At 33.4% G+C, this 21,574-nt stretch overlaps 1 protein-coding gene across 1 annotated transcript in view; it reads right to left on the reverse strand.

Moving 5' to 3' along the window:
* The window catches only part of PTPRD (protein tyrosine phosphatase receptor type D), a 278,606-nt gene that overhangs the window by 64,856 nt on the left and 192,176 nt on the right, over positions 1-21,574 (reverse strand). Inside the window, exons 19-21 of the mRNA XM_042826904.1 lie at positions 20,030-20,142; positions 12,065-12,162; positions 1,500-1,623 (exon numbers count right to left, since the gene is read on the reverse strand). Coding sequence (XP_042682838.1) covers positions 1,500-1,623; positions 12,065-12,162; positions 20,030-20,142 — 335 coding nt within the window. The remainder of the gene's footprint in view (positions 1-1,499; positions 1,624-12,064; positions 12,163-20,029; positions 20,143-21,574) is intronic.

Consider the following 21,574-nt stretch of genomic DNA (forward strand, 5'->3'; position numbering starts at 1 on the left):
CCATGTATCCACTTCTCTTCTTTGGTGATACAGAATGTGATACTTTTCTTGAACTGCACTGAATATAACACGAATTAAAATACATTTTATCAGTGTTGAGCCATAGTTCTATCAGGACGCAGCAGTGCTCTATACCACTACTATTTATTTTTTTTACTAAACAGTGCAAAATATTGTGCCATTAAAAAAAAAAAGTTGTATATACTACATCTCAAGCTTCAGAGACAGAACAAACGATGAAGATTACCAGGTGCAAATTCTTCAAGTCTACCACTGAATTTTCTAATATCTTTGAGAAGTTCTTATCTGTATAATCAAGACCTCAAACCTAGCTGCAGTAAGTAAAGATCTAAACCTCAGTCATTGACACTGCTATTTTCATTACCAAGCAGCTGTTAATAAAATTGTTGAATATAAATATTGCCCCCTCTGTATCCAATGTCATCATATCTGAGGTAGCCAAAAAGAAACTGTTTATAACTGTAAATCTAAATTCTCTGCAGTTAAACTAGTAGCATATTAGTTTCAAACTATGACCTTGAATACCCAAGATCTTATATATCATACACAAGCACTGTTAAAGTAATTAAGACAATTTTCTTTCTCATATAAACCACTCCAATTTAATATATAAGCTGTTTTATTCTGACCATGTTTAATAACTGTCAATGATGTAGAATAAAATGAAAATCTGGCCACATACTGGAAGAAGCTTAATATTAATACAAAACTGGTACGAAAAAAAAAAAGCCTTGAGTGAAAACAAGAAATTTGTTGCTTTAGCTCTTATTAAAACAGATAAAATACCTAAGGCTGATCATTTTTGACAGTTTAAGTCAAGAATCTAAAATGTTCATATTTTTGGAGTTACATGACCAAGAAAGATAAAATGAAAGTAATTATACTCCTCTGCCAAAATTTTGGTAGTAAATTTCCAACAATTTACAACAATGTTTGCATAAGTACATTTGTTTAAATATTTTTATTTAATATTCACTTTATAAACAAAAAAGAAATAAAGTTTTAATACAGATATCTATATTTCCCCTGAAAACACAAAGTTGAATAGATTTATTTTCCTAGATTAAGCAACTGAAGTACTATAATCAAGTATATTGAAAATGCTGTTGCTAGGTAAGAACCTTAATTCATTTACAATTGCTCTACTTGTTCTCCAGAAGTAGCACAAATAAACAGCAATGATGGTTTACTTTGAGTAACACTTTGGGATACATGCAGAGACTTGGTGCTATTATCATTTGGTGCTGTATGTGACCCTGTGTCAATTTTAGTGCAGTTTCATAGTGAACTACTGCAAATCAAAGTCAGAGGATTGTCATTAAAGAAATGTACTGGCAGTAACTAATTTTAACTAAAAATCTATTTTATTTTATTTTGTTTTGTTTTATTTTATTTTATTTGTACATGCAAAGATATTTGGAGCTAGAATTACAGTGGATTTTAGTATTTATTTAATTTAGTTGTAAAGTTCTCCTTACCTTCAATTGCTGAGAGTAGAACACGAGAATGGTCATATGCAATTACATTTGCATATCTATTCTTTGGTTTGTTTACTTCCAGGTTAGAGTGTTCCCATGTAAACTGTTGTCCGGGATCAATAGACTTAAAAAGAGAAAAAGAGAGGAAGAACAGAAAATTTTATATAAACACTACATACCTGTATTTATGAAGTTTACAAACGATATGCCCCCATCACTTTACCATGAAAACATTTTGACTTTGAAAGAAAATTATTACTTTGGCACGTCTAGTAGCATATCGTACAGTATCATCTCAAGCATTTAGATTTTATGCATCTGAAATTCTCATCACAAATTTTAATTATAAGCTCTTCAAATCCAAGGTAACTGCCTTCTCTTCAGAAAGTCAAGGGTACACTATCCATCACTTTTTTTTCATTGCTTTGCAAGTGAGCAATATAACACGGAATGAAAAAAATGTCAGAAATCCTAAAAACACCGGGAAGAAGGTGGATAAATATTTTTAAATTGATCTATTACAAAAGGTACATGTTCAAACAACTCAGTATCCTGCTTACTAAATAAAAAGTGAAAGTGATGAATTTTTCCAAAAGTAAAAAATCTTGTTTCTGACTAATTTTTCTTTTTTCTTTTATTATTATTGTTATTTTTCATTTTGGCTCTAGACCAACACTTCATGTCATTACCAATCAGGGAGCAAGGGAAAGTGTAATGACTGTTGATTTTCTATTTCCTTGTCCTATCTATATCTTCCCATTTAAAAGGCTGGGTTCCATCTTCTTTACAAATTTTTCTTTAAAAAATGAGAGGCCACAATGAAATCTCTCTGAAGGCTTCTCTTCTCCAGGCTAAACAAAATCAGCTCCCTCCACCTTTCTTCATAAGAGAGGTGTTTCAGTCTTCTGATCATTTTCATGGCCCTTCTCTGGACCCACTCCAGCAACTCTATTCTTTCTTGTGCTGGGAGCCCCAAACCCAGAAATGGTACTCCAGGTAGGGCCTCTTGAGGGCAGAGGAGAGTGAGACAACCACTTTGGTCACTCCGCTGGCAACACTTCTTTTGATGCAGCTCAAGGTGCAGCTAGTTTTCTGGGATGCAAGCACTCACTGCAGGCTCATGTCAAGGTTTTCATCTGTCAGGATCCCCATGTCTTTCTGTGCATGACTTCTCTCAATGAATTTTTCTCTCAATCTGTACACACATCTGGGATAGCCCTGACTGAAGTACAGCACCTTTGGCCTCAACAGGTTTATGTGTACTGAAGTTTTTCCTCTATTCCTTGATGCTTCACTAGGAGAACTCAGTGCTGTACTGTTTTCTCAAAGATTGATGTATATATATATTTGGGCAAATGCTAAATAAATGGTAGATGGTACATGCTTATGTCTACCATGTAACTGGCTGTATAGAAAGTCACTTTACATTGAGAGGTCATAAAGAATCAAGTATTTTTTTACTTTCTGTATCATCAGAGACTTTAGAAGTGTTTCATCAACATATATGCATGATTCTTAAGAATCTATATATCTTATATTTTTTCAGTTTTGTAAGAATGATGTTGCTTCTTTCTTGAGATTACTTCGAAAAGTCCTGTTTTCTGAATGCCTGACACAAAGGTCACAGAGTCCCTGTGCAAACATTAAAGAAAGATTGGAAAGATTTTGAAGGGATCAGGCCTGCAGGCAGTGTTCTCTTCTGTATTCCCCGTTATGAAATGGGAAAAAAGAAGAAGGAAGCAAACAAATCAGGTGAATTATTTGATGTATGGATGAATGGATGTCTGGATGGTACGGATCGCTACTTTGGGTTCTATGATCTCTGATGCAACTTTGAGAGACAGGACATGCTGACACAAGATAGGATGCAACTGACTGGGTTAGGCAACAATCTTCTGGGAAGCAAGCTGGCTGGATTGATTAACAAAGCTTTAAACTAGATGTGAAGGAATAAAGGGATAGACTTTCTAGACTTTGCCACTCAAAGAGGCAAAGAAGAATCAGGGAACAGAGCCACTTCAAGACATAACAGGGAATAAGAAATGAGGGAGGGTCCCTCCAAGAAGGTATCATGGTTGGTAGCTCAGCTGAAGTGTCTCTACACTAATGCATACATCATGGGAAATAAAGAGACGGGAACAGTAGTGCAATTAGAAATGGTGATCAAATCGTGATCATAGAAACTTGTTGGAATGAATGGAACAAATGGAATACTACAACACTACAGTTGAGGCTTAATGGTTTTTAGAAGATATAGGCAGGGTAGGAGAAGTGGGAAAGTTGCCCCCTATGTAAAGACAAGAAAGACACAGGACTGTTGGGAGGGGGTCCAGAGGAGGACTATGAAGATGATCAGTGGGCTGGAGCACCCCTCTTATGAAGAAAGGCTGAGGGATGGTCCTCTCCAATCTAAGGCATTCAACAATTCTGTGTTTCTATGAATATAGAAACTTGTTCAGGATATTCATTGGCTATATTTTCAATATTTTACATAGTTATATGTGTTTTATTCAGAGGTCTAGTAATAATGAAGAAGATAGTAATTCCAAAATAAATGAAAGATTTTAAAAATATTTTAAAAGAACTGTACATAAACAGGTTTTTTTTTTTGTTTGTTTGTTTTTGTTTGTTTTGTTTTTAAATAAAGTAATTACTTGACCCAGAATAAATCACATCTAGGCCAACCATTACTACTTTTTTTTGAGAGGTACATACACAAATACACTGTTTACATGCATCCCCAGCAAGAAGTAATGCTGATGTGCATTTTCTGTGTTTTGAACAGAAGGATATACTATACCTGATCTTCACTGTTTTTACTAAAGTAAATTAATATATGATGAATACTTTAACATTTTTTTAATAATTGTTTACACTTAGAAAATCATGTTCTAAATAGATTTTTGCTCATTATCTGAAAGAACATCAGCTCTATATTACACTTATAGTTAATATGTAGCTTAATATATAGTTAATGTATAAATAACTAATAGTTACCTATGTACCTATGTTTGTTTGTAATTTATTAATAATACTTTGTATTTAAAGCTTAAACTTATCTGCTCTGTATTCTTCTTCTATTTTTCAGTCCTTAATATTTAGGTGATCTAAAGCATGTTTTCCATTCCTTGAAAAAAATCAAACAGTATCTTTCTTTGTCAACTATTTATAGAAGTAGATGAGGATGTTTAAAACACAGCAGCATACTATATGCCACACTTACTTCTTTGTGTGATGTATAGTGAGATGGTGTATCTCAATGATTGAGTCCTGCATGCAGACATAGTTAGCATAAATTACATCAAAATGGAGCAAATGGGCCTGCAGTTTAATCTTTCCTCCTTTTCTCACCAATCCAAACCGCTTTGTGGCCTAACAACCGTCCCAATAAATGCTTTTTTTTTTTTTTTTTTTTTTTTTTTTTTTGGCAAAAGAATGTCAATCTATATTTCCTCAGATTTAATAGCCATACAGGAACAAAGAGTAGAGCGGTATTGGCAGACACATTTCAGAAGTGTGAAAAACTGATAACTCATGAATAACAAGTCTGTACTAACAGTTTTAATGAGTGGTTTAATGGTTTAATGGATGGCACTTTAATAGGATTTCTAGTATATTCATTCTGAAAGCTTGTCTTCAATAAAGCTGTCATTAACAAAGAACCAGATTTCTTCCTAATATAAGTGTGGAGTATGTGTGCTTTGCGCAAAGGAAATAAAGATATCCGTAATACTGTTATTACCCTCCCATGCTTTGACTAATCTTTCAGCTGTTCTAAACGGTTGGCTGCAGAGAGAAAAAAACAAACAAACAAAAAACCCAACTCTAATTAGGAAAATACTTGAGAAATATGTATATGATGCATCCTACATAAAATAGTTCCTTTACTATGAGTCATGGTAACAAGAAAGTGTTTCTGAAAGAATTCTGAAGGACTCACTGCACTAATCTCTACATCTGCTCACTATGAAGTTTTCCTTCAAGCAAATGCTCCTTGCTAACATTGTGAGTGACCTGAGAGTATATACTGATGGAATACTGAGAAAGGAAGGAGAACAATAAACTTCCTGGTGTAAGATGCTTGCTGTCATGGAAAAATGCTCTAGTAAGGATTGCTACACCAACAAATGAAGAGCCAGCAGGTTTGAGTTTGTGTGTAGGGGACACTGCTAGTTACTACAGAAGTTTCACAAACCCAACTACCTATAAACAGAACATTTTCACCTTCTTTTACCTGTGTCAGCAACTGCACTAAGAATTTCATATAGCTAATGAATCTACAAGAAGATAGTATTATATTATTCAGGAAACTAGTTAAAAGAATGAGAATTCCACACTGCATTACAAAGACATAATGCTTGAACTTTAGTACAACCTCATGTGAACATGCCCACGGAATTATATTTTGCTTCTAAGGTAGAGTTTTTCACCGCATACAGTAAAGGCTGCCATTCTCAAGTGATATAGGGGACAAATCCATATTTTTTCCATGAAAACTTTGTTGGTGTTCACATATGGGTTTTCATTTTGGTCCTAGAAATTGAATTGAAAATGCATGGAAATTTCCTGTTGAATCTCAGTGGAAAATGGCAAACTGTTCAAAAGCAGACATAAACACAGAATCACAGAATCACAGAAACACCAATGTTGTAAAAGACCTAAAAGATCATCCAGTCCAATCATCCACCTATCACCAATAGTTCTCACTAAACCATGTCCCTCAACACAACATCCGAACATTCCTTGAACACCTCCAGGGCTGATGACTCCACCACTGCCCTGGGCAGCCCATTCCACTGCCTGACCACTCTTTCAGAGAAGTAGTATTTCCTAATGTCCAGCCTAAATCTCCCCTGGTGCAGCTTGAACCACACCTAAAGCTTTTGCCAGCTCCTCTTGAGAACAAAGATATTTCCTCTATCATATCAAGCAATAATCATATGACAAAATTAGATTTGCATAAAGCCATTTTCCAATGGCATCTAAGAAGGTACATTTATATGTTACTGAAGTGCACTTAAGGAGGAAAATTTTCTCTGAAGGTGAATTTCTGTTACATAAGTGCTATAGAAAACTTTTTTCAGAACTCATTTTGTATTTGTCTTCCACCTTAAGATGAAATTCATTTATTTTCCATCTATGATTAAAATCCTCTGCGAGTGATATCATAACCAGTTATGTTAGAAATAACTGAGTGTTGAAAACAGAGGATTATACTCCACTTCAAGCAGGAAAAAAGTACTAGGAGCAGATGAAGAATGAAAAGAACAGCTTAGTTTCAATATTCCTGTTATTAAAGCATCCTCTTGTTTTGTTCTGGAAGAGTATGTGAAATAAAGCAATTCTTTATAACTTTTTAACAGTCTCACAGCGAACATTGGTGCTGCTTTAAGTTTTCAGCATGTTTTTAAAATGCTGTCAGCAATGCTTTTGTGTGTGTGTGTGAAAGGAATAAATAAGACTTGTTCCATGCAGCTTAAGAATCTATCTTCTCCACTGGTTTCTTCCTTTCCCTGCATAAACACTCTAAAAAACACAGATGAATCTTTAAAAAAACAAAAACAAACAACAACCTCATAAAACTAAGATTTACATATAACAATCTCTATATACTATATTCTTGAATGATTTTTCTTACTGAAATGGACTATGTTTCTCTTCCTTCATATACCTGTGGTTTTGGTTGGGTAAAATAAAGCTGAAATTTATTATAATACATGGATTTTAAAACAATCTCCATGGAATTTCTTGGCAATAGCATTAGCTATCAGTCCAAAACCTAGCATTACAGTATATTAACATCAGCTTTCTTGTATCTGAATATTCTTTTAATTATATAAGCATAAATAAACGGTCTTAGTCCAAAGAGGCATTCACAGCACAAACTAAGATTATAATACATTACTATTAATCTTGACTACTGCCATTTCAGATTCCTGCACTGTGTCTTCAAAATTGTCACTCTTAACTATCTTACTGGCTCAGAGACTATTGTAGCTGGAAATTTTGTAGCCTCAACCTCTGTGAAAGCAACAACATATGTGGTATTAATAAAAAGGCAAAAACTGTTAAAAGTTTATTGACTACACTAATAGAAACAATTAGTGTATATAGAATGTAGAATGTAGAATATCAATAAATGCTGTTTTGAATTTTAGAAAAACAAACAAACAAACAAACAAACAAAAACTACTGAGGAAGCTACTGTAATAACAGATGAGACAGATTTTTTTTTTTTTTTTTTTTCCTGAGAATGAGTTCATTTTTGCCTATAAGTCAGTATTATCTGTTATGATATGGAAGTTAAGTGCACCTGTTTCTGGTACAGATTCATTCAGTAGGCTATCTGATCTTCATAGATTTTTAAATTGTTTTATACCAATAAGCCTTATAATTGCTTTTTCCGTAGAAAACACACCATGTGTTAGTAGTGTCCAGGGTTTATATTGTTGAAGCTTGAGATATAAAAAGAAATGTAGTACATTCAGTAAATTGTTTTCTCATCAGAGATCCTTCCAACTGGTATTGAAAAGTGACAGTAAAACTAATTAGCATGGCACCGTTCAGCAGAATCAAAATACACCTTTAGTTTTCCCAATAATCACTGTTAAAGACTGATAATATACAACTTATCTTATTAAATAACCAGCATACAGACATGCAGACATACTCTAAAAATCATGCAATAACATGCAAAGGCCAATATTGCAACCTTTGTGTTACTATGACAGATCCTCACACACACACACACACACACACACACAAAAAAAAAAAAAAAAAAAAAAAAAAGTATGATTCTGAATCTAATCTCTTAAGGGTGTAAAGCAATGAATGACCGCAGATTTCAGATGACAAGTATGATACTACACAAAACCCAGGAATATGCTTTGGAGGAATAGATTTTCTGTTCCATGTGACAGGAGGAAATTACTTTAGTAATCTAATACACGTATTGCATAAAAATAGTCAGCATCTTAATATTCTGATTCAGTCCTATCTCCATGACCATTCTTTATTTTTAAATTCTAAAGCTTAAGAATAAGATATGATATATAAAGGTGAGTCTCTTGAATATGTCTTTCCGCTCAGCAGCTGTGAACTCCATATGGAGCCTTGAACTGCATTAAAATCCCACTGAAACTGCCAGAGCCAGAAGAAGCTTAATAATAATATGTTTCAGTCAGAAAACTTCTATTTCAGATAAAGAATACAAAATAAATATATGATGTAAATGATATGTTGTGGTAACAAGGTAAACCAACTTTTTTTCCAAGGCTAGAATATTGCAAGTTAACACTAAAGTGTTATTTACTAAAGTAGGATTATAAAAAATTTACTTATAAGTAGAAGTGAACTTTATTGAGAAGAACTAACTATGCTAAAACCACTTTATTAAAAAGATTAATTATAGGTTTATTTAAATTTTGCAATAGTTGTAACCTTATGGTTTCACCTCTATCCTACCACGAAAGCTGGTATTCAAGGTAAAGTTATGAGAGAATTACAAGAATAGATATCTACACTGTTCTCTTTATCTTCCCTTCTAAGAGCTGGGGTAGGAGGAGAGCGAAGACACTATTAAATAGTTTCTTAATACATGTAGAAGAATGAACTCCTTCAATCAATTGCATCAAAACTGTCAAATCGTCTACATTAGATAATACATTATTTTACCACATTATTTTCTGAAATTCTACTCTCCTCCTCTCTTCCTCTCTCCTCCTCTCTCCCCCTCCTCCTCCTCTCCTCTCCTTCATTCTTTTCCTCTTCTTTTCTCTTCTTTTTCCTTTTTTTTTTTTGTTTGAGAAAAAAAAGCCTATACTATCTTATAATGTACAGCCACTTTGTTTTCTGTAATATATATTTTACCAACTTGTCACATTAACCCCATGTATTCCTTTCAAAACCAAGGTGCAGATGTGTGTAATTTTCACATTTGTCTAATGGACATTTTACATTCTTTCTCAACTAGATTTCAAGTAGCACAAAAAGGAACATATGAATCCTCTTGCTCACAAAAGAAAAACACTGTTGAGGAAAAACAAAAACAAAGAAGATAAAACCCAGCTTTTCAAAAGCTTTCTATCAGTTAAATGAAGATCTGTGAGTTGAATTTAGGAATGTTTTAAGAAAATAGTCCTGTCTCCTCTCATGACCTAGGCCTCCAAAGGTGGCCTGGGAAAGGAGACAATTTGTAGATGGGTGCCTTTTGGGAAAGAAGTAGTCAAAGTAGTGAAGAGAGAGGTTGCTTTTGGTCAGCTTGAAGAAAAACACCTGGGAACAGGTGTTGAGGAAATACTCTTGCAGAAGACAATGTGTACAAATAACATGAAAAGATGCATACAGGTTATGGGACAAGTAATACTTTCTAAGTAGTAACTAAAGTAAGATAAGAAAAAAAAAAATTAAAACACTGCTTTGTTTGTAACGGAACCAGCCAAACAAGCTGTGGTTGAAAAGTGAATGTGTATCAGGAAATTGTATGTTTATTTTTTTATGTTATATTACAGAATTTTCATGACAGCTGTTGACCACTATCAGTCTATTTTATAAGAATTTCATAAATGCAGTGCAAGAAATTTCATAATAAAAATAATAGAAATACTGGAGTGTGAGGAGAAAAAGGCAGTTATATATACATACACATATACATATGTGACCGCTGATGAAAAATGTTTGTATCTCCAAAGAAGAAGTAAACGTAGTATTTTATATATTTTATATATAGAAGAAGTAAAACGTAGTAACAAGCAATAAAAATCAGTAGTTTCCTGCTACATTTTACCTTTGCCTTTAACTCAAGAAGACAAAGCATCTCTCTTTTCCATTTTGTGTTACCAGTTCAAACATAATCTGAAGTGACAATAACTGAACTGTTACCATCTGTACCCATCTTTGCTTTGATAGTTACTCTTAAGAGACATCAGTGAGAACTGCTGCTGAAAGGCAAGATCCCAACCCCCAATAACAAATGTTCCCACCAGTTCCCTTGTGCTGGCACTAGAGCTCACACAACCATGTGGTGAGCTAGCTTAGGGAATTGATCCAACTGAAAATAGCAAAGAAAAATAAAACAATTAGTTTTCATCTAAATCTATTTCCTGAGACAATCCTTGAACAGCTGCACGTGTGTTTGTGCCAGTATTGGCACAAGAGAAACAACAGGAATGCATAGCCAAGACAGGGAAATGACCTATGCTGATCACCAAACTGCAGCCTTAGAATACTGCCTACGCTAGACCATGAAATCAAATAGCAGAGCATTTCAGCAATTCTGTTTTAAAATGGGTGAGCTCTGGACTTGTTAGAAACAAAGTGGCATTTCTAAAGTTGAGATTTTAAAGGTAATTTTTGACTATTCCTTGGGCAAACCAACGTAAGCAAAGCTTGATGCCGTCCTATATTTGGTCACATTTTAATCCTTAATGTCTGATTACTCTGCCCCAAATGACTTATTTTGTAAAAAAGCAATGTAAAATGAAATATAGGATGTATATGGGCTGTTTATATAGTAAACAGTTCTGACAGTATTGATACCAAGTATTCAATAATTTAGCACATCTTCACAACACTAGCTGTAAATGGTTAAGATTACATTCTCAAGATTATTTTTATGATTTAATAGGTAAAGAAAGGAAATTATACTACATTGTATCAATTGTAATGACATTCATTGTTTGTTTCCTACACAGCTAATCCAAGGAGTAATTCTGTAGTACAGCAGGAAATGACTGGCAAATTCATACTAAATACTAATTGTTTTTTTTTCTCACGTTGAACATCATTACACAAATTTCCCTGTCTGATCCTTTGTCTATATTTAAGAATTTTTTTTCATGTAGAAATGTAAAAAGACACTCTCACATTTTTTACTGCAACAATAAACAAGATCCCTGAGATGCTCTTCAAAAGAATTTATTTCTATTATTTGTAGAGACTACACAGACCTTTTGATATCTAATGAGATTATTTTTCTGAACAATCCTAACTCTGATCACTGTTTAATTAAATAATCATCAGTTATATTTCTGTATTACAATAATAGGTATTCATCTTAAACAATTCCCATCACGACTCTACATCACACATTTAAAGGATCTCACTGTTGAGCAGCCACATGTATCAGGCAAGTGCTAATTCTTTAATCCATGAAAAATTAACATAGTGGACTGTAATTTCTTCTTTGTGGACTATATGATCCTGTTAACACTTAACAACATAGTGGATAATTTTTTAATAACCCAAGGAACTTTTAACTGCAGAGTAGATGGATGGTGGTGCATTAAAACGAAAAGTGCTCTATCATTCAAACACTGCTTCAAGTATGTGCAGACAGAATCTGCTCAACATATATCTTTACAAAAAGATTGTTAGAAGCAAAGGAGCCACCTCACTGATGTAGTTATCTTACACAGTAGACTTATTTTACCATGGCTTTATCGTACAAAAATAGCATCACCATGGTGGTTACATATCAGGGATAAGCCTAGAGGAAAAAACAAACAAACAAACAAACAAAAAAACCATGATATTTTTGATAATTTGAGAAGCAAAAAATAAATTACCTCATATTCCTGTGAGAACTTCAAATTGTCATTTGCTTTCAATCTTTCAATATGATCTGCAAGTTCCAAGATAGGTATTGGGGGGTGACTGGCCATACCTGTTGGAAAAGAAAGAAGAACCAAATTTAAAATAAACTACAGTGATGACAGCACTGAAGAAATAAAACAATATTGTAATTATAATGGCTAGAAATGTATAAATAGTAAAGATGTCATAGTGAGGGGAGCAGGCAAATAGTTTGGTTACTCAAAGCACAACATGCTCTGGATAGATGAGCTCTGAAGCCAAATTAAAAGAAGTCACCAAGCGTATTTCCAAAGCTAACATTCCTAGTGTAAAGGAAAAATTTTACTGTGAGATGAGTCAATGAGGTTATCTAGGCATGGAAAAATGAAACAGTTAGATCTGATGTCGATCTCTGCTTTGAGCAATGACTCTTAACGTCATTTCAAACTTCTTCTCCTGTACTATATGAAATGGAAACTGCATTGAATTAGATGAGGGAAGATGAACTGGGAAACAGACACTGAAAGAGCCCTAAAGGGGAAAGAGTAGTATTTTGACAGAAAGCAAAGTGACTTATGCATAATCAAGAAAAATGAACTTGAAGGATGAAGGTTACCAAGGTAACCGCAGACACCTGAACCTGCAAAGGAAATGGTACAAAACAAAGAAACCTAGAACCAACAGAAAACTAACTTATAAAAACTAACTTATAAAATTAATGTAAGTAAAATGAAATGGATAGCTTGAGGATTTATAGTGATGTATCAAGGTCTAGAGAACTGACTATGCATTCTGACTAAATTAAAAATACTGAAAATATTTTATGAAATTTTGAGGTTACTGACATTCACATGCAAATACAAATGACTAGAATAGCATGCATCATTGCTTTTAGACAACGGTCACTGAAGACAAAATCAGACATCAGACAGAACTTCAAAAATGTTTTCACTAGTAGCAGATTGTAGAAGCAGGGGTTGTACAGGTTAGCTGGACACACATACTGACTGCACTAGTACCTTAAAATACACTTTATTTATAACCCCATTTATCAACCCCCAAAAGTACCTACAATCTACTTCAGGTGTAAACATCTTTGTCTACTGAAGAAGATACTAAGTAAAAAATAAAACTAAGAGCTGGGGAACAGAGATAGATATGGGTGAAGAAGGAAGTACAGGGACAGCAAGGCAAAAGAAGGACAGAAGAGATGTGGGGCCAACTAGCATAATCTGCCAGCTGAAGATCTGACAGGAAAAATTTGTGAACAGCATTGTTTCAGTGTGTGCCTCCATGACCCTCATCCAACTGGTTTCATTCTTCTCCTCGTGCTTAATTGAAGTGAGTTTTCAAATGCTTGTGGAAAATAAGAGCTGGCTAGAAAAAATAAACTAGTGAACCCCAGAATCTCTTGAAATTACAAAAGGAAAACAGTGATGACTCAAGGGGGCTCAAGCTGGAAGCCATGTTGCACAATGTCATTTGCTTTGTCACCGTGAATTTTAAGAACATGCCTAAGACAGTTAACTTGCATTTCCTATAATGAAGCTGAAAATGACCATGTGATTACAACACAGTCACACTATAGCTTTTTTTTCTTTCTCTCTCTCTCTTTCTCTATTTCTTTCTTCTTCTTTTCTTTTCTTTGTTTCTTTGATATTTCAAGCAAAATACTAATAATGTCCAGCAACACTGACCCTATCTGACTCTATGAACATATATTTTTGTATTACCTTCATAGCACATATGGGATGTTGAAACAGTGTTTAAAGTAGACATAAAAACAATTTGCCAGTCAACTAAAAAAACAGAATATTCATCTCTAATTGTTAGAAATTTCAGTTAACAAATCAGCCTATAATAAATCATTTGAATCAGTTCAGGTTGTCTCCCATTTTCTTTGAAATTTCACTTATTCTCAGAAGAGTGTGGGTGACAGATATCTAACAGTTAGCTCATTGATCCAGATCAAGCACCCCTATGGAAAATATGTCAGTGAAAAGGCACAAGAGAACTCTAGATTGATCCAGAAATGGAGGTGGACTGATGTACATCTAAAACAGTGCTTGAACAGAGAAAATAATAGAGACAAAGATGTTTAGACCTTTTCGAGCGAATCGTGGGAGAGAGTTATTATCATATAAGGACTGAGTGGTAGTTTGGCTAGAGAGGGAGGACACAGAGCCAATCAGGGAGGCGTAGGGGACTGAATTACTGCTCAAAGCTGCAAAAAGTAAAAGCCAATTGGAAATGGGAAACAAATTAGTAACAGTAGTAGATCACCATAATCAATCAATCTTGTACATACAGGCACTTCAGACATGCACAAAACAGAGTCTGGAAACTCAACTAAGATGTTTAGAGGTCCAATTACTCTACAGTAAATATAAAGGACATAAAACCAAAGAGATGAGACTTGTTGTATACATGATGAACCTGACTGAAACACCAGCATCAAAATATCAATAATTAGTTTTCTGTGAAGGATTAGTATTATTTTTTAAAGATGCTGATTATCCAGTACTTTTAAACTGTTCTTATTTATGTGCTCCTCCACATGCCAGCTAATATTCCTAAAGGGAGAACTCATATTAAACATTTTGTGCAAATTGAAACTCGACGTAAAAACTTTGTAAGAAAACAAAAATACTTAACACTTCTGAAATTTGATAATTTTGACCACATATAAACACCCTTTCTCCAGGATTTACTTTATTTAAACAGTTTTGAACTTGCTTCAAATACTATATGAAGTATGCTCTACCAAGATGCTAAAAGTTGTTATTTTCTTAAAAAGAACTGCTAGAAATCTTTTGTTATGTAATCACTCCATGAATCATAACAAGCATCATAATAGAATATGTTATGAATGAACATGTTAAGATCTCATGTAGAAGCACAAGGCTCCTACTCAACTCAAAACCCCACCCAAAACACAGGTAAACACACTTATTTTTGTGGCTAAAAATAAGAAAATACACTTATTTTCTGACACTTCTCCACATAAATCAACATGTGCTACAAAAAACACAAAGGATTTCAGACAAAATACAGTTAAATTTCAACAGGTTTTGTGACATGCTATTAAATCAAAAGAAATACCATGCCAAATTCATGCTTTAAGACTTTCTTTAAAGTAAGAAATTAGGAGAAAGAAACACTGAAAAAAAGATTAAGAGAAAAAGAAAACAAACAAACATGCAAAATACAGTTGAAATTGTATTTGTAATGAGCGTTTATTTCCAGACTTGGTAGAAAACTGTTTAACTGATCTTACACAGCCTAGTATAGTAGCCCACTACAAGAATTAAAATGTATGTTTAAATTACTGTTTATAAATATCTTCTGATCAATCTGTGGTAAACATAAAACTAAGAAACATGCGGTACCATGTGTGCCAAAATTTTAAGCCACAGCTGGGAAGGTAAGGTCAGAATTTACTTGCAGTCTTTATCCAGGCATTATATTTGCACACTCTATAACTCTCTACCTGACTGAAACAAATGGACGTTTCGGCCTTGACAATAGGGTATTAAATTAGGATTTTGTGTTATTGTCAATGTTTTATGCTAAGGGCTTTTAAAAACATCTGTGGAACATACTTACTTATAAATCTGGACATATATGTTGACATGCCCACAATAAATAATAAAGTATTTAAAAAAGGCAATACAGTGAACATCTGCTAGAATATAGAACACTATTCAGATGAAATGAAAATGGGATGTACTATTTTCAGAGATATTTCTTTATGAAATGTATTACATTAAAGACCTAAATCAAATTATCACTTTTGTATTTTAAATATTCATTTATTACATACTCATTTTTATTCATTTACAAAGATGCAGGCCCACATACCAATCTACATTAAAGTGCTGTCCCATTATAGAAAGAGGAAGGAATCAGTAATGGTTGATACTTTCTATTATCAGAAAAATAAAAACATATGTAAAATTGGGACACAGGAAATTGAAAAGATGAAAGATGGCCCTGATTTTGGTAGGAGTTTGATATCCATGAAAATCTATTCAGGATGCCTTTCTTATATTAGACAAATCACTATTACTTTAAATTTTCTGTTAACTCAGAGTGATCTTGCATACAGAACTAAACTTACAACCTCTGGAGAAATATGTTACTCTGCAATAACTGTTTTAAAATAGTTACACACATGCATATAATACTGCAAAATGAAGCCACTTTTATTCCAGAATAATTCTAAGGTGTCTTAGCTATTCTGTAACAAAAGCAATTCTTCTTGTGTATCAGACTTAGACTTGCCAAACTCCCTAGGGTATCAAAGTGGAACATCCCACTTTTAGTAAGCTATAAAAGCTCTCTACAGTGAAAAATAGTCTGAAAAGTCCTCAGACCCTGATCTGGAAATTGCTTGGCTCATTAGACTATTGCAAGATCACTGTCTAATACCCAAAGAAGAAAAAAATTACTTTGGCGAGCAGCAGAATCTTAAACTCCACCTTCCAGCTAAAGCAGATTTTCATTACGTTTAGGTTAGATAGCAAACAATTGAGAAGTCAGAAAAGTTGGTTCTTTTTTGCATGCTGAACCTAAATCTCACTTAAGGTGCTTAAATCCTTCATTTGACACAAGTTCACACATGTTTAAAAAGCATGTTGGATAGCTCACTGTGAGGAAGCTATATCCATTTGGTTTCGCCATGGAGAAAAAAATATCAGTTCTTTTTTCAGTTTCTCATCTTGTCACAACAAACAGAAATGGTGTACGAAAAGTCATGGGAAAGAACTTTCTTCCTAGAAGAGGTGAGTAAAACCAGACATCACTTTTTCCATTTTTGTTACTTGTAATTTTTTCCTAAGGAATTCAAAGACTAAGAGATTAATGAGCATTTAGTTACCAAATTAAAAAGCAGAATCTTCAATTTGGGGCTGCAATTATTTTATTTTATTTTTTCTTGTATTTCAAAGTATCTTATTTAGCTCATAAGAGATAATGAGATAATTGTTTAATTGGCATCCAATTAAGCAAATTACTTATAAGCGTGACACATATTGCACTTAAATGAGAAGAAAAAACAGCCATTTTTCAGGAACTAATCAATTCATTTCTTTGGCTGATTGGCAGATTGAAGTCTTTCCCAAAGCCTTAGGTCTCTCATAACCCACTCAAATTATTTAACATCAATTATTCTCCTCTGCACAAAGCTGCTCTTCCTGATCTGATGGAACCCTGATGAAACTGAATGATGGAATCTGATGAAACTATCTTTACTCTCCCACGTGGCATAAAGAGTTAAAATTTTTGCACATGGATGTTAATCCCATATTTTGTGGAAACTTGTAGAATGGAAAGAATGTGACTTTCCCTCAGCTACTGTAGTTACAGAAGAATAACAGACTCATAAGTGAAACCCCCTGTGCAGCTGAGAGATTGACTATTTTCGTGTTTATTCAAGGAAAACTTGGCACAGCTGTGACTTACTCAATTGCATATGGACTTATCTGAAAAATATACATTTTTTTAGATTACACATATGGACATGGGATCTTGTTCTCAGATGTAGAACTGTGGGCTATTCCAAATGTTAAGACAAAATGTCAGGTTGGTTTTTTTTTGTTTGTTTGTTTGTTTTGTTTTGTTTTCTGTGGAGTTGCTCCACCTACTGAGTAGAAAAGCCAGAAATGAATTTTACCCCTCATGGACTAAGTAAGATAGGAAAAACCTTAGGTAAGTAAATGATCAGAGAGGAATGTAATTTCTTATTGACAGGGCGAGAAAAAGTGATAAGAAAGCAAGATATTTTCTGTGTTGGCAGTTTATAATGTGTATTTTTATTATGTCTTCATATTGAAGTAACAATTTTATTACCAGTACAACATAAGTGTTGCCAAAATCACTGTGAAGATATCACTGAAGATAAAATACTTCTTTCCGATAATTTCTTTCAAATAGCCATGCATAACTAATTGTGATGAGAGTATTTTGTGTTTCTAACTAGAAGTTAGAATTTCAAATTAACACAACAAGGGATTAATTTTTGAATTATTTTGGTAGTCGTATCTGATTTTCTCTTCTTTGAACAAAAGTATGATTTCCAGGATTTTCAAAAAGAGCTTGTTTAAAAGTCTCATCCTCTCCCCCCGAGAGTGTTTCTCCCAATGAGAACTGACAATCTAAATGCACCAACACATAACATAATTTATATGTTCTTCCCTCGTATTTCTTCACATCATGGATTCATCATAAACTTTTCTGTTTCTGTTTTTGGTTTCTTTATTACAAGCAACTGGTGCACCTGAAAAGCTTCCAGAAAAATGTGGATACTTCCAAAAATTAAATAAATAGATAATAATAACAATAGTAATAGTCAAATCATCAATCCTGACGCAGAAACTACAAACCTAGTGTTCTAATACCTTTCTGTATTTTGTCCACATTTGCCTTGGGAAAGATTTGTCCTACATGTTACTTCATAGTCTTAGTATGTGGAGCTGAATAAACATTCCAGAAATATATAACTTCTGTAAGTTAAATTCAGGAAGATTTAAATAGAATTGTATCCTAGTGCAAATTAAGTGAAAGTCTGTTTCTGCTAGCATAGGAACTGTGGATTTACTTCACTGCAGCTGCAATCTCATATCAAGAACAAGATAATTATGAAGTGTTACACAGCAAGATAAATCTCATGAGATAGGATCCTGCTATTTGGTTGCATGCAGAATATCATAATGGCTTGATCTCTGTCTATGTTTCTTAGGAAAAAAATATAATTTGATTTCTATGTTATATACTTTTTTTTTTCTTTTTTTTTTTTTCCTGGTAATTGAATCCTCCATTTTATGAAAAACGATTTAGAGCAAAGAAAGATCTCCTATCAGAAATGCACTGCAATTGTTCTGCTTCACAGAAAACTGCTAGCTTCCCAAATAAACTAGAGTGCTGCAAGAAAAAGTATACCTCTCTCCATTTCTTTTTCGATCAGTGAGGTGCCTCTGCTGCTAAAGAGCATTCATGTACATTTACCGTACTGGAACAAATTAAGGAAAATCTAAGGCAAGCCTCAGAATACTTAGTTTTCTACCTCTGCCTTACAATTGCACAGTGGATGTTGGGTCTTTAGTCCCAGTTCCACTGTTCTGACAAACATAATTCATCAGGAAAATTCTGTAAATAATTAGCAACAGATCAGAACTGCGTGCAACCATATTGCTAACAGAAATCTGCTGGAATACAACATGATCAAAATTACGGTAATTTTGAAAACAAAATATCTATTCATAAAACATTAATAAAAATTAAATACTATTTTAAGGATTTCTCTTGTGTTTCTTGACTACTAAACCAAAAAGTATTTAGAAAAACAATGCTTAATAAATGGAAGTATAACTGACTAATAAAATATTTGAGCGTGTTACTTTTCAGAATCACTGTCATGTTATTTCACTTTTTGATTCATCCTAACATAGCTTGATTTTAAAAGAAAGGACCATTTCTATAGATAATCTGTCTTATCCGTATTTTATATTTACAGTGTACAAAAAAATTTAAGGGATATTGATGGATTACTTGATAATGCAACAGATAAGAGGGAAGCTTATTTGCAAAAAAACAAAACAAAACAAAAACCCAACATATATACAAACAATGATATAAAACCACATAATTAATAAACAAATAGATGTGAATTTACTAATAATTTTCTAAAGCTCTTACATTTACCTTGTAATTTCAGTACATCCACACAACATACATGACCTGTGAATCTTTTCTACAGAACAGTAACTGTATAATTTAGGCTTTTTCTTTAAATATAGAAATTAAAGAACAATCTCCAAACCTATTAGAGAAATACATAGGAAGAAAACTTATAAGCAGTCAAAGTACACATATTTTAAACAACCATTCGGTTTTGTAATAGTGTAACTAATCAGAGTCTGTGAACACAGAGTTCTCAGTAACATATTACTACCTCTCACCTGGAGTTTGAAAATTAAGGCGTCGCAGCTCCACAGGGTCTGTAGGATGGTGAGAAGGGACTTCCTTGCTGTTGGGTATGCTGCTTTTTCTAGAATCAGATTCAGCCCTCTTCCTGCATGGAGAAGATGAAAAATGTATATAAGAATGAGGTGTTAAGTAGACAAATACAAGTGTCTGAGTCTTTAATCATTAAATTATAAAACATGAGATGCATTCTGAAAGTTTTTGATCCATGCAAAGATAAAATAATTTTGCACAGTGGGCAGGGCAACTACAATTTGCAATGGCAAAACAAATTTAAATATAGAAATAGTAAAGGGAAATGTCTGGGCTACTCTGCCCTAAATCTATTCTCTAGATTATCATCCAGGGCACCAGAATAATTATCTATTATGAGACATATCACTAAAAGTAAAAGATTTCATACAGCATCTATTTTAAAACCTAATTTGTTGCACCTTTATTAAAAAGTTACTTTGTCTTCAGCATATAATTAAAAATTTACTATCATTGAATACTTCATCTCTGTACTGCCTATAAAATAATCTGCATTTTTCTGGCACTTTCAAAATGGCATATGAATAAATACAGAAGACACCTGGTCCTTTCATGTTCTAGGAAGTAAGAATCTGTTCTATTGAGCTGCATTTGACCTCATGTATGTGATCACACATACTTATTCAAGGTTGAGATTCTACCTGAATGTTTCTGATCAAGTTAGGATTTTCAATGAAATTTTAGTATTCTTGTCAATCTTTCTAAAACAATCTGGGAAAAAGGAAAAAAAGAAACATCTGTGCTTCAGTTTATCTAGAGAGAAGTAGCATCCATAGCTGTTCTCAATCTGATTGTTTAGGTAAAATGGACTCCTGTCCCTTGAGGATATTATTTTTGCTGCAAAATATAGAGAACTGATTTTCTTAAAGAATATCTAATTGTTCGCATTTTCACTCAGGAATCTGGAAATTTAATGGTGAATTTCTAGTGCAATCCCTCTTCCCTAATCCTCTAAAATTCTGAATGAAAAAGCAAATTGGCTGGAATTCTTCATGAAATAGAAGATGAATATAGAAATAGCAGCAAATAACTGCTTTTCTGAAAACAGAACTTAGATGATTCTAAGGTTTTCTGTAGCTAAATCTTTTCTAGGTTTCCAGCGTTTGGTCTAATGCATCACTGCTCTACATTTTTGCTTTCTGTTTTCCGACTCACTCAAAATGTGGCAATGCTAAATCTGTTATTATTCTGCTGGGTTCCACTCTTAAAAATGCTCTGATTGATTTATCCCTGTTCTTGAAATAATGAACACCCATTGCCATCCTGGGAAAAGTGGATTCAACAAGATTTCTTCCAACAAGAAGACTGTAAACAACCAAATAGCAATATTACTGAAGAAACTCTTGCCATCTATTGTTTGAAAGTTGTATAACTTTATGAAAAAAAAGTTTTCTTGCTAAAAAAATATAAAACCTTAACACTTGTATTAACTTCTTAAATAAAAAAATGCAGTTTTAAATCTGATTTCCTAAAAAAAATCATTGATC

This window comes from Centrocercus urophasianus, unplaced genomic scaffold (assembly GCF_019232065.1).
Source record: "Centrocercus urophasianus isolate 14NV4802_14NV808 unplaced genomic scaffold, USGS_Curo_1.0 seq_27, whole genome shotgun sequence".
NCBI classification, from domain to species: Eukaryota; Metazoa; Chordata; class Aves; order Galliformes; family Phasianidae; genus Centrocercus; species Centrocercus urophasianus.